Below are 14,277 nucleotides of genomic sequence, written 5' to 3' on the forward strand. Positions count from 1 at the left end.
AAGCCCCCCCTCAATTTTCAACCACCGTAACAATACATTGAATGCAGCACAAACATTCACTGTTTCTGTTTGTGTGATGTTTAAATGTAACAACTGCAACCTCTTCTCTGATTCCTCACCAGGTTTTACTCACCTGTTTCTCTCCATTTCAAATGCACAGGCTTTAAACTGGGAGCTTGGGGACCGCTTGTGGAACATCTCCGCTCGGTTTGCACCAAACAACTGCACCTCCCAGTCGCGAACCATTTCAACTCCTCCTCCCATTCCTCAGATGACATGTCCATCCTCCAGTGCCACAATGATACCAGCCGAAGGTTGCAAGAACAGCACCTCATATTCCGTTTGGGAACCCTGCAGCCCAATGGTATCAATGTGGATTTCCCAAAACCAGCCCAGTTTGTCCCGCCTCCCTAATCTGTCCTTCCTCCCACCTCAAGCCCCAACCCCATCTCCTACCTACTAGCTTCATCCTGCCCCCTTGACCTGTCCGTCCTCCCTGGACTGGACCTATCTCCTCCCTAACTCCCCACCTACACTCACCTTTACTGGCTCCATCCCCGCCTCTTTAACCTGTCTGTCTCCTCTCCACCAATCTTCTCCTCTATCCATCTTCTATCCGCTTCCCTCTCTCCCTATTTATTTCAGAGCCCGCTTCTTCTCCCCCATTTCTGAAGAAGGGTCTAGGCCTGAAACGTCAGCTTTCCTGCTCCTCTGATGCTGCTTGGCCTGCTGTGTTCATCCAGCTCGACACCTTGCTATCTTTGAGAAATGGAAGGGTTTGGCAAGACAATTTAGAGCTTGGGGCTAGGCACCAGAGGACATCAGGTGAAGTTGGGATTGCTCAAGAGGGCAGAATTAGAGGAGCACAGATGATTCTGAGGTTGGTGGGATTGGAGGAGACCACAATGATAGGGAGATCACTGCAGATACTCAGAAATAAAACTGACCAAAAATAAAAACAAAGAAGCAAAGTTTTCCATACTTTTTTTATTCATTATTCACACAACATGGATTCTCTACATTTCCATGCGTTATAATTACAGAGTTAGGCTGACATTGCACACTCTTAATCTCTGCACCCTTTCCAGTCTGGGCACTCAGATAGGCTGCAAAGGTGGAAGGTCAAACATTGTGTACAAACATTCATCTCTGTCAACTCAAAAGAGAACTGATGTTACTTGTGTTATCAACCTCTAGGCTCATTCGTGCCACTTCCCTCTGTATGAGAGAACAGAGTCTCAAAATTGCCAGCTGATTACTCACTAGCTCAATAAATAATAAATCTCAGTTCTTCAAGGTCAACATATAAAAACTGGAGAAACTTTACAGCAAAAGAAAACAATATAATTTACAAAGATACATGAATAATCTTGAGTTTAAAAAAAATCCCTCACATGCATGTTATTGTTTGGTGTCACGTGGACTAGGGCAGGGTCTTCCCCTCCCTCCTTATGTTCTTTATGGAATAATTTGTTGTGTTTGAAGAACAAGAGGAGCCATTGATGCAGTTTAAAAATAGCTGTGTCACGGCACTTAGAAAGCTGTTGTTCTATGGTTACTGTTGTGATGGCCTTTTTGTTTTTTAGTGCACAGCGGATATAAAATAAATTATTCAGATATCTCTGTTTGTGGTACAATGATCAGGTACAGGTGGCTGACAGCATGTTAGGGAACAGTATCTTAAACGTCAGTGATCTGGGATGGGACAACCCCTGTGGGTGGAATGTGAGCTGCTTACAAAGATCCAACTGCAGCCCTCCACCACCCCAACCACTGTAAACACACGCAGGCATTCATACTTAGATCATGAAATTATTCAGAATCTAAAGGTAGCATTCATTGAACGTTCATCATTGTTAAAGATGTCACTGCAGCACAGTTGAAAAGAGTAATGAGAGTTATGTGACATCATGTGTTTGGTACTGTAGCAATGTCTCTTGTGCATTGAACTTTTGTACATAGCATTTAACGTTTTTTTAAACATTTGTTCATCTGCACACATTTGTTGTCAAATTTACCCTTGTAAAATCCAATGGCCATATTTATATTGGGAATTGCTGATGTAAACATGCCTTGTTGTAGATGTTTTACTGCAGGATATAATTACCACATGACAAAATTAACATTGGCCATTATCATCGTAAACGTAACCATGGAAACTTGTAATGAAAGTAGAATTTGGGCAAAATAAAAATGGCATCGATTTGGGGACAGAATTGTGTCTTTGCAGGGGGATGGGTCTGGGTGGGATGCTGTAAGGGGCAGTGTGGCTTTGTTGGGCCGAAGGGCCTGTTTCCACACTGTAAGGAATCTAATCTAATCAATTGGCCCGATTATCACTCTGTCTATTCCACTTCATCTGAACATTCATTTAATCTCGACTTCTTGTGATATGCCACAAATAAATTAGTGTTCCATATAGAATAGATTGGGAGTCAGAAGTAAACAGTGTTTACGATATGTGGATTTGGACAATATCACATGTCACAAAGTTGAATTTTGTAAGACTGAGGTACATTTATTTATTCATCTTTGATTCTAATTACAGCCTTTTACTCACACACTGTTAGATTAGGTTGTCACAGAACTACAGGACTGATGGACAAGGAGAGAACAAAAGTACACAAAGGCCCATTGCTAGCTACTTTGCCAACATTGCAATGAAATAATGGTATTATTGGGCAATAATACCCAATAATTGGTATAAGTGGTTGCAACAAGTGAATAAAATGCAAACTTTTGTTAGATTATCAAACAGGACATTTCTCTGCAGTTAGGCATTCAATTTCCAAGTGTCTTAATTACAAAACCAGGTTAAGGAAGGGCAACCAAACTGTGTTAATGTCCCAGAGCTTCCCACCCAACAACAGTGAGAGCTTCAATGCAGTTGTTCAGATAAAAAGTTCACCATCACAAGGGCAACTAGAGATGGTCAGTGCTGTGAGGCTCATTTACCAAGAATAAAAAGAAATAATGGGAATAAATCTGAGAGAAGACGAGGTAAATCAGGAAGCTGTGACGAGCTGACAATTTAGGACAGAGGAAAGTAAGAAGTTTGGTGGTAGACAAACAGGAGGCTGGAAGAATAAAGCAGGCCAGGCAGCATGTGGAGGAAAGGAATAGTCAACTTTTCAGGTGTTCCTTTTCTTCAGGACTGGATGTGGGAGCTACAGATAAAGGCAGGGAGGGGGTGCACAGTGTTGCCTGGCTCGCTATCTTCTTCCAGCTTTCTGTCTGTCTACCTTGGATTCCAGCATTTGCAGTTTTCTTTTGTCTCTAGAGGTTTGGTGGTCTTGAGTGAGGGTAAAAGACAGTGTAATGAAGGTTGACTAATAAGGAGCTTTGCATTGGTGGCATGGCCAATACAAGACAGCTGTGTACTTCAATGTCTGGTCAGAGGATTGCAGTGTTCAATATGAAAGGAAGCATTATGTTATACATGATTTCATTACAAGTGGAATTGTGGGTTCTTGTGGACAATTCTCTTGGTTTTTTGCAATTAGGGATGTATTTTACTAAGCAGTGTTTCAAGACAGTTATAGCTCATGTCTTCCCTAATTGCCAAGGGTTTCTCCAATTGTTAGATTTGCTGAATAAGGAGATGGGGCACTTTAATGGACTTGTGAGGATGGGACCCACACTGTTGCCAGCCTACTTCTGTTCTTCCAGAGCTCAAAAACATACTGTGTTTCCACTTGTCAATCCATAGACATTCTATCTTCCCTGCATTGTACTAAGCTCATCTGTACTTTCTGCACATTCCTCAACTCTATTTAACTCCTATTTAATCCCTATTTAATCAGTTCCTGTCTAAAGCAAAAATACCTTATGTGTAAAATAACAAAGTGTGAAGCTGGATGAACACAGCAGGCCAAGCAGCATCTCAGGAGCACAAAAGCTGACGTTTCGGGCCTAGACCCTTCATCAGAGAGGGGGATGGGGAGAGGGTTCTGGAATAAATAGGGAGAGAGGGGGAGGCGGACCGAAGATGGAGAGAAAAGAAGATAGGTGGAGAGAGTATAGGTGGGGTGGTAGGGAGGGGATAGGTCAGTCCAGGGAAGACGGACAGGTCAAGGAGGTGAGTGAGGTTAGTAGGTAGGAAATGGACGTGCGGCTTGAGGTGGGAGGAAGGGATGGGTGAGAGGAAGAACAGGTTAGGGAGGCAGAGACAGGCTGGGCTGGTTTTGGGATGCAGTGGGGGAAAGGGGAGATTTTGAAGCTTGTGAAGTCCACATTGATACTATTGGGCTGCAGGGTTCCCAAGTGGAATATGTGTAAGGTTGAGTTTAAACTTCCTGTTTCTAAAAATAAAGGTATCGGGAGCGGTAGTGGCATGGTAGAAGTATCAACGGACCAGAAGCCCAGGGTAATGCTCTGGGGACATTAAGGATTCTTACAGGGCTGGACAGGGTCAATGCTGAGAGGATGTTTCCCCTTATGGGAGAGTCTTGGACCAGGTGGAATAGTCTCGGAATTATGGGCAAGGAGGAATTTTATCTCATAGAGGGAGAACTCCTTTCCACAAGAGCTGTGGGAATGGAGTCCTATTTCAGACTAAGATAGATTCTTGAATTATGGGGGAATCAAGGGTTGTGAGGAAAGGGCAGGAAAGTGGGTTTGAGGAATGTCAAATCTGCCATGATCTTATTGAATGGTGGGGTAGACCTAGGGGGCTGAATGGCTACTCCTGTTCTAATTTCTTAGTGACTTACGGACCGGGACTCAAATCCCAACATAGTGGATGGTGGAATTTGAATTCAGTTAATAAATGAGATATTGCAATCTAGTCTCAGTGATGGTGATCCTGACAATTATCGTTAATTGCTGTCAAAACCCACTTAATTCACTAATGTTATTTAGTGAAGGAATTCTGCCATCTTTACTCCAGACCTGTAACAATGTGGTTGACTTTAAACTGCCCATTGAAATGTTCCCTCTCAGTGGTGAATGTGCACAGTGCTGTAATGTTCTGGTTCTGGAATTTGCTGTCCTGCGGGAGCCTCAGAGAACCACTTGGCCAGTAAGAAAATCACAGAGAATGCTGCTTAGCAAGCCACTCAGTTCAAAGGCAAATAGAGTAACAACTGCTGAGTTTGCAAGTGAAACCCACATCCCCCGAGAAATTTCAGTTCTGGTGTGCTTTAGGAACAACAAAGCGGTCACTTCCATGCAGCATTATCTGGTTTACTGATGTGGGACAGTTTCTTAACAATTACAGATTTCCAGAAACAATAAATAACTACCTCATCCAACAGTCTAGTACTCGTATCTATAAACATGCAGTACTCTGATGTGTTTCAGACAAGTGGAATTTGAACTGAATTTTTAATATTGCATTCTCAGCCTCTGGGTTTCTATCTTAGTTGCTTTTGCACTGACATTCTTGATTGATTTACAGAAATAACAGATCTGAATGAAATAATAACTTAAATGATTCAATCTTCAGTTTCAGAGAGGGCATCTGGACAAAGCAAATAACTCAAAAATACTCCCAGGATGCGGAAAGTACGTCCTTACATTCCTTCAATCATACCAACATGCAGGTTTAAAGTCGGGAAACACCGTAAACTGCAAGTATCGCTGGAAGCTCTGTGCAATGTTTCCAAGTTAACAATTTTCAGTCAAAGCCCAGGTTTTCAAGAAATGCCCAAAAAGATTATGGAAGGCAATTCAAGGAAGATCATATTAATGTTGAGAAAGGGAATGAATATAGCATTGAATTCCACAAGTGTCCTGTGATGGTAGGAGGATGAAGGAGGTACTCACTTCCGTGTAATTTGGGTACAGGAGCAAAAGGGTTTAATTTTACCAAAAATCAAAATTAGCATTGCAGATCTTAAAAGAATGAAGTGCCGATGTTAATTTTGAGAGGAACAGAATTGAGAAGTTGGAATACTGAGCATAGTTACAGTTGGAATATTACAAATAAAATATAGTAACTTTGGAGACGATGCAGGATACGTTTACAAGGATGATATCAAAATTAAGAGGTTACAATGATCAGGAGAGATCAAACAGACTGGGGTTGTTTTCTGTAGAAAAGAGAAAGATGAAAGATGACCTAACAGCAGTTGTTAAAATAATAAAGGGGGTTAATATAGGAGTGACTGGTAGAAATGCCCAGTAGGTGGTGCCCAAAACCAGTGGTCATAAATAAATTCTAGTCAACAATACATTCAAGAAGTAATTCAGGAGAAACCTCTAACCAGAGGGCATTTAGACGGTGGAATCTGCTATCTCAAGGAGTAGTTGATGGATTGAAGGGAATAAATAAATCCTCAAAGGAGGAAGAAATAGCCGATAATAGAATTATATGAATTTATGTAGAGCATAAATCAGGTGGACCAAATAACCAGTTCCTATGCTGCAATTCTTGACAAAAATGTGCGCATCAGCGATTTAGTCGCATGTATTTCCATGGTCTGCATTTTGCACCTGATATACAGTAAATCCTCTTTCATTGTTACTTAAAATAAATGCAATACTCTAAATAATTATTGACTGATTCATTTCCATGTCATTAAGTCTAATTCTGTTTTTATGTCCCTTACCAAGACAGAAAGTGACCAACCTCATGTGTGTCATGTTTTCATATTTATTTTCAATCCTACTCTTTATAAATTGTGTCAGAGTAACATGCATGAAGACAGTGACACTTGTTTAGCTAATGATGATGTGGTGGGAGTTCAATTTCAGTGTTGCTGAGCAACATTATTTCAAACAATGAATCATGCATAGACGGTTTAAAATTGTATTTTTGGACTATTTACAGAGGTGAGAACTAATTCAGGCCCTTAATAATCCCTTAATGTAGTTTTCCTGCATGAAGACATTAACAACACTTCAAAAGCAATGATTGGGAATTTGGATAAATCTTGGCTGTGTAAGAAATTGGCTGAAGGTGACAACAAAATGGTTACTTGCTTTAGCAGGAGTTATTGCAGAAGATATTGGTGTGGTGGTAATGTTGCTAGACTAGTACTCCAGAGGGCCAGGCTAATGTTTTGGAGACGTGGGTTTAAATTACACCAAAGCAGCTAGATGGATTTGAATTCAATAAATAAAATCTATAATATTAAGCTAGTTTCAGGAATGAGGCCATGAAACTATTGGCAATGAAACATGAGGCCATGAACAAACTCTAGCCTCAAACAATGTAATCCGCAATGTAACCGGTATGCCTCTAGATCTTTTTGATCTGTACATCCTTTGCTTGCTGTGATCTGACTGTACCACTCATAAACAAAGCTTTTCACTGTATTTTGGTAGACGTGACAATAAAATCAACCACCATCGACTGCTGTTAAAAAAAATTTAAGTTAATTAATGTCTGTTATGGAAGGAAAACTGCCATCCTCAGCTGGTCTGGCTGACAACTGACTCCACACTCAAAGCAATGTGGTTAAAATAGTATCAGAGATAATGGGAACTGCAGATGCTGGAGAATGAAAGATAATAAAATGTGAGGCTGGATGAACACAGCAGGCCAAGCAGCATCTCAGGAGCACAAAAGCTGACGTTTCGGGCCTAGACTCTCTCTGATGAAGGGTCTAGGCCCGAAACGTCAGCTTTTGTGCTCCTGAGATGCTGCTTGGCCTGCTGTGTTCATCCAGCCTCACATTTTATTATCTCAAAGCAATGTGGTTGATTTGTAACTGCTTTCTGGGCAATTAGGAATGGGTAACAAAAACTGGCTTTGCTAGTAACATCCAACCATATGAAATTAAAAAAAGGGTAAGAGAGGATAATTGAGAAGGGCTGTCTCCCAGAGTCCAGCAATCAGTGTTGGGATCACTAATTCTAATGTACTCTGATTGGGAAAACCAATGCAAAGTCGTGACTGAGAACTCTGTTTTGTTCTGCTCTGAGGGCCTTTCTCATGAAGGATTCTGTTTTGTTCAGTGTTTCCAGTGTAGGAAATATACTGGAATCCTGGCTGCTGTGCTCCTCAAGGCACCTCTAGCAGTATCAGCTGAGACAAGGTTTTATTGTACGTTCACATCAGGCAAACATTAACAGAGGTTTGTAAGGACGTGAGAGTAATTACAGGAAAATAATCTTATTCAAAGGTCCAGACTGTCACCTGGAAGAGAAAAGCTTTAACCAATTATGGTCTTGGTCCTATAGTGAGATTTACACTGTAATTACAGTCAGGCATGTTTTAAGAAAAAAGCCACATGCACAGTGCGACCTCCCACATTTAATTTAACAAGGAACCTCCCAGACACAATGGGGATTAGTGGATTTATTGAGATATGACTATTCCTATTGTGTGTTGCACTGAGACCCTGGGCATTGGAGTCAACGCCGATAAATATCCAAACAATGAAAATAAAGATGAAGTCAGCATCTGAAATAGATGTTAAAGTGATGTCTCAGCCAAAACGTTTTGCTGAGACTTGTAACTTTTGATGAATACAAGGAGTGAGCATAATGGGGTTCCATTTTATTGCCACACTATCCAGGCTTGTAATAATTATGTCTAATCTCTTGTTAATGGTTGTGAATAACATTTTGCTGTTAGCCTGGCAGCCAGTGTTACATCCAGTTAGATGCTCCTTGATATTGTGAAAAATGACACTGTGAATTCATCAAAGGAGAAGCTGCAAGTGTGGAACCAATGAATCAAACCAGCGCACGGATTACAACAGTATCTTTCTTCAAGATGTTACACTGAGGCTGCCACAGGCTTAGCTCATCAGTGTTGCGATGTAAAGCTGGTGGGCAAAATATATTTTATGAAACAAAATCCTGTGCTATAGGAATCAGAAGGCTAAGCATAATGCACAGAAAACATTGTTTCAGTGAATGGTACACTCTTATACATTTAGTGTAGGACTAAGAATGGCTTACAGTGCCAAACGTAAAACAAGAGGGAAGGATTTAATACCCTTTTGCAGGAGTGTAAGAGGGAGGGGGGAGTTTGGAGAGGACTGTACAGAGAAAGAGAGCGAAAGAAAGTCTAAACAATGTCATGTCCGAGCCTAAACAATCAGGACAACAGGTTGGGTTTCTAAAGGATTTTCCATCAAAGCTTCAGTGTGTTTGGAAACAGCAAATTTGACTTTGATCAGGTTTGCAAACACTACCCTCATTTCCAAAAGTGAACAGTCTGATTGCTGTGGTCTAGGACCAGGAGAGAGACCGAGCTCCCTGCTTAATAACATTGTGAAACCGGCACAGATACTACTTCAGATCCCAGATTGGTAACTGCCACAAGCAAATTTTACAGGGGCACTTATTCACCTTGGGATACTTGACAATGGCAGGACTCTCAGAAATAATGATTCATAATGGAAGATACAGGGGAAAGTGCGGGATTGTACCATTGTGCTTGTGTGACAGGTAACATTTTCTGAAGCTGCCAACTAAACCATTATTTTGTTGCTTTCTTCTAATAAAAGATGGCTGGCACGAGCATGTTGAATGGCCAACTTTTGTAGTAAGATTCTATGATATAATCCTACATGATAACTACATGATGTAATTAATAATATCAGGTCCTCACAAAGTCACATTATATGAAGAGGGGGTAACATGATGTGATGATACAGTGGAGCTGTTGACAGGGCCAGACAGGCCATCAGGAATAATTCAACATGACAGCTGGAGTAGGCTGGAAGCTGATGTTCACCGTTTAACATGCAATAAACATACTTCAACAAAGCAATATCCGATATAACGTACAACTTTCTGATACGAGTGTCGTGGACAGTAACGAGGCTCAAAGACACCAGAACCAGAGTGGTTAAAAAAAGAAAGACTCCTCATTTGAATTCACATCAGAGCCTAGTTGGAAAAGGTTCACCCTGCTGTTTACAGCTCTGAGATCAGGATAGGAAGGTGCTGAAAAAGGCAACAGGAAGTGAAGTGTGAAAAGGAAGGTTTGAAAGCACAAAGACAACCTGGCAAAGCTCATGATGCCACGAATACAGGGGCCCAGCTGAGAGACAAATGGATTGAGCTGGGTGGTTACAGAGCCCTTTCCTCTTTGGGAGGAAACTCTTCAGTCTTAAAACAAACATTCACTTAGGAGAACAGATGCAGTCAGAACCTAAATACACCAGACCATTATAAATCGAGAGTGAGTAGAATTTATTTAGACAGTAAAACGGTGGTGTCAGTTACACAATTTTAGAAGGTATAACGAGCGTGCCCAGTAACGGTGTGCCTGCTGCATAAGGCTTTTTAAGGTAAGGCCCGCAAGTTTGTGTCATCATCAGTTGCTGGGAGTTGGTTGCCAAGGCAGCAACAAGGCTCTTGTGAAGAGACCAGTTACCAACCCTGAAAGCACTGAAAGCAAAACTGAATAGAATAAATCAACTCCAATAAAATGTCACTGGCTTTCATGATGAATCATACGTCTGCCGAGCTGACTCAGTTCAATATTAGCTCTGTAGAAACTGGAAGCCCGTTTTAGTCGCCATTACCACAGTGAGAAACAGGGGCTATCACCCTGGATACCACTTATCTTTACAGCACAGCTACCATCCATCTTTACCAGAAGTGAGGCACGAGGTGGGGGGTTGGGGGATGGGAGGAGGGGAAGGGCAAAGGAGAGATGGGAAATGGGGAATTAGGATTGGGGAGCATGGAAGAGGCGGTAAAGAGTGGGTGGGAAATGTGGAGAAAGAGGGAGAAGTGGAAGGGTGTGGGGAGGTGAGACGAGTGGGGCAGGGGGCATGGAGGGGTGGGGAAGAGGGTGTGGAGAAGGGATGGGCAGACAGGAGTGGGGCGACAGGTGGGGAAGGGCATGGCAGATAAAGGGCAGGGGGGGGGGGCAAGAAAAATATCTTTAAAGATGAAAATCTCGGTGATAATGGAGGGTAGCAGCTTGAAAGCAAAGATTAAAAGAAAAGATAATTATGTAATCTCATATTGGGTTTTAAAAGCCTGCAGCTTGTCTGCGGAAGGGAATACAGGAACTGGGTTAAATGTGGGAACAGGACAGAGTGTGACTGACCAGTAGCGACTTCAACTCTGCAGACAGTGAGTTCACATATCAATCAGGGAACAAGCAAATATGAGTGGCGAGCATTGCACATTATTCTCTAATATGTGGGGGCATTCTCCAATATCAGGAATAATTTCTTCCTTCACTCTCTCTCTCTCTCTCACACACACACGCACACATACACACACTTTATGTTTCAGATATCGAGCAGTCATCCTCTGACGGAGGATCTTGGAATATGTGTTTAGTCTCCATGAAAGCTCTGAGCTTGTCCTTTGTCCATCCAAGTCTATTTGTGCTTTTACCAGCCATCACAGCCAACCTATCTGTTCTTAATTCTCATTATCAGCTGCTGAGTGTAACTCAGCATGTTGGCTACTCGAGAGTTCATTCCAAATTAGACAGTGATCCAGAATGCTTCAGGCACGTTCTTGAGTTTATGTGCAGTTCACATTTCAAATCCTTTCAGAGAAGCGGTAATTGTTATTCGATGCAGGGAGAAGACTGAAGTTCAGCATTATCATTTAAAAATTGAGTTCATTATAAATTACTAGGCTGCAGCAAGCAAGATAATAAAGTGTGGAGCTGGATGAGCACAGCAGGCCAAGCAGCATGTCAGGAGCACAAAAGCTGACGTTTCGGGTCTAGACCCTTCATCAGAGAAAGGGTCTAGGCCCGAAACATCAGCTTTTGTGCTCCTGAGATGCTGCTTGTCCTGCTGTGTTCATCCAGCCTCACATTTTATTATCTTGGATTCTCCAGCATCTGCAGTTCCCATTATCTCAGGCTGCAGTAAGCAAATGGGTTCAACATCCACCTTCACCAAGTCAGATTCTGGGTCTTCCCACTAGCGTTGACTCTCATCCTTGTGTGTAAAAACTTGCAGTCTTGCTGAAAAGGATTAACCTTTTAAATCCTGAACCAGGTAACTGGAGTAAAGCGCTTACATCGATGAGAGTTAGCACCAGGTGGGGCAATTCTACAGTGCCCAGCAAACCCGAGAAGGGAGTGCAGTGAATTGAAAAAAACGACATGGATCACTTAGAAGGGGAGAAAAGAATGCAGCAGAACCATTCTTTCTAAAAAAAACGAAGCTAACTGCAGATAGAGTGAATTCCTTTCACGCAAAAATAAAATGATATAAGGTTCGGAATACACTAGGTTAAAATTCACAGCAAAGTACTGTTGAGATGGCAAGAAGTGAGAGAAGAAATGAACAGTATGAGGGCATCTTGCCCACGTAATGGTGTCTTTTCTTTAGCCCTGTATAATTAAATGCTATAAAAATAAAGTTACTTTATAAAGAGGTTTTAAAAACCCAAGTATGCATGCTAAACGAAAAAATAAACTATTAGTAAACTGTGCCATAGGTGGGATGGACCTGGATGGGAGCATCATATATAGCAAACAAAAAAAAAGCATCAAAATTTACATATAATACTTTTTTCTTGGTTTTTTTTCCCTTTTCTTATAATGTAGACAACATCAACCAGTGACGGACTGGCAAAAAGATCTTAAATTGGTGTAAACAAATGCAAACACAAACCCATTACTTTTTTTTGTACAAGGCTTATCTTTGCACTTTCTGTTTGCTTCTGTTCCTTTTTTCTAGTTTTCTTTTACTCTCCTTGCTATAGCACATCTTTCATGAAGCTGGTGTCCAGGTGTTGGATTAATACTCGGATAAAGGACATCTCTTTGCGTGTGTTCTCGAATATGATCCGGGGGTTGTCTGATTGACAGCGGAGACAGTTGGGGGCCATGACCATGGCTAGGTTGTTGACATCCATCTTGGTCACAGAGACATTGGCCGGTTGGACAAAAATCTGATTGGTGAGAACAAAGAAAAAGAACAGCAATAATTTTTCTGTTTAACTCACTCAGCCTCAATTAGAGGCAACAGGAAGTAGAATTTACGTTTGGATTCTTTTCCTGATTCTCCTTATCTAAATGTACTGAATTGGTGGAAACTGCAGCAACAGGAAAGTCAGTCAATCCAGCCAACAGTTCGGTGGAGAACTGATGGGTGTAGTTCTTTGGAAGGTGCTATTTTAGAGATAGTAATTAGACACAGTGTGAAAAGAGGCCATCAAGTCCACACCGACCATCCAAAGAATACCCTAGCCTGGCCCAGGTCCCCTAGACTATCCTTGAACCCCTGTATTTCCCATGGCTAATCCACCCTAACCTGCAGATCCCTGGGCACTGTGGGTAATTTAGCATGGCCAATCCACCCTAACCTGCACATCCCTGGGCACTGTGGGTAATTTAGTTTGGCCAATCCACCCTAACCTGCACATCCCTGGGCACTGTGGGTAATTTAGTTTGGCCAATCCACCCTAACCTGCACATCTTTGGGCTGTGGGAGGAAACTGGAGCACCCGGAGGAAACCCACGCAGACACGGGGAGAATGTGCAAACTCCACACAGACAGTTGCCTGAGGCAAGAATCAAACCTTTGTCCCTGATGTGTGAGGCCGCAGTGCTAACCATGGAGCCACCGTGACGAAAATCTGAGACATTCAGTAAAATCACAGTTGATCTGTATCTCAACTCCAATTCCTTACCCTTGCTTCATTATTTCGTCATGTCCTTAAACAACAAAAGCCTTTTCATTCTGAGACCATTAAGGGGAGGTGATGGCCTAGTGGTATTATTGCTGGACTGTGAACCCAGACAGTCAGATTATTTTCTGGGGTCCTGGGTTCAAATCCCACTATGGTAGACAGAGAATTTGAATTCAATAAATGTCTGGAATTAAGAATCTACTGATGCCCCATGGTTCACTAATGTTCTTTTGGGAAGAAAACTGCCATCCTTAATTAGTCTGGCCTACATGTGACTCCCAACCCACAGCAATGTGGTTGTCTCTTAACTGCCCTCTGGGCAATTAGGGATGGGCAATAAATCCTGCCTGGTCAGCGACGTCCTCATCTCATGAATGTATAAAGATAAAAACGTACTTTGGTCCTAGACTCTCCCATGAGAGGCAACATCCTCTCAGCATATTCCCTGTTAAGCCCCTTAGGAATGCTGTATGTTTCAAAGAGATCACTCTTCATTCTTCTAAACTGAAGTGAGTGGAGTCATAATTTGATTAGCCTTTGCCCATAAGTATATATCCCGCATACACCTTTCTGAGCTCCTAAACACCTCCAGCACAGGAGAAAACAAAAAGTGGAAAATAAACTGCACTGAAAAAATGTCCTGGTCAAACTGAAATCATACAGATCATTTACGAGAGTAGAACATTAGGCTGTCATGAGAAATAAATGCGGTTTTGACTGAAGAAAAGAATCCATTTGCGCAATTCTATACTTGTT

At 41.9% G+C, this 14,277-nt stretch overlaps 1 protein-coding gene across 1 annotated transcript in view; it reads right to left on the bottom strand.

Moving 5' to 3' along the window:
- Window positions 1-11,705: 11,705 nt before the first annotated feature.
- The window catches only part of arhgap39 (Rho GTPase activating protein 39), a 203,547-nt gene continuing 200,975 nt past the window's right edge, over window positions 11,706-14,277 (bottom strand). Inside the window, exon 8 of the mRNA XM_059641152.1 lies at window positions 11,706-12,780. Within this exon, the coding sequence (XP_059497135.1) occupies window positions 12,586-12,780 (195 nt within the window). The 3' untranslated portion in view covers window positions 11,706-12,585. The remainder of the gene's footprint in view (window positions 12,781-14,277) is intronic.

Source organism: Stegostoma tigrinum, chromosome 2, assembly GCF_030684315.1.
Source record: "Stegostoma tigrinum isolate sSteTig4 chromosome 2, sSteTig4.hap1, whole genome shotgun sequence".
NCBI classification, from domain to species: domain Eukaryota; kingdom Metazoa; phylum Chordata; class Chondrichthyes; order Orectolobiformes; family Stegostomatidae; genus Stegostoma; species Stegostoma tigrinum.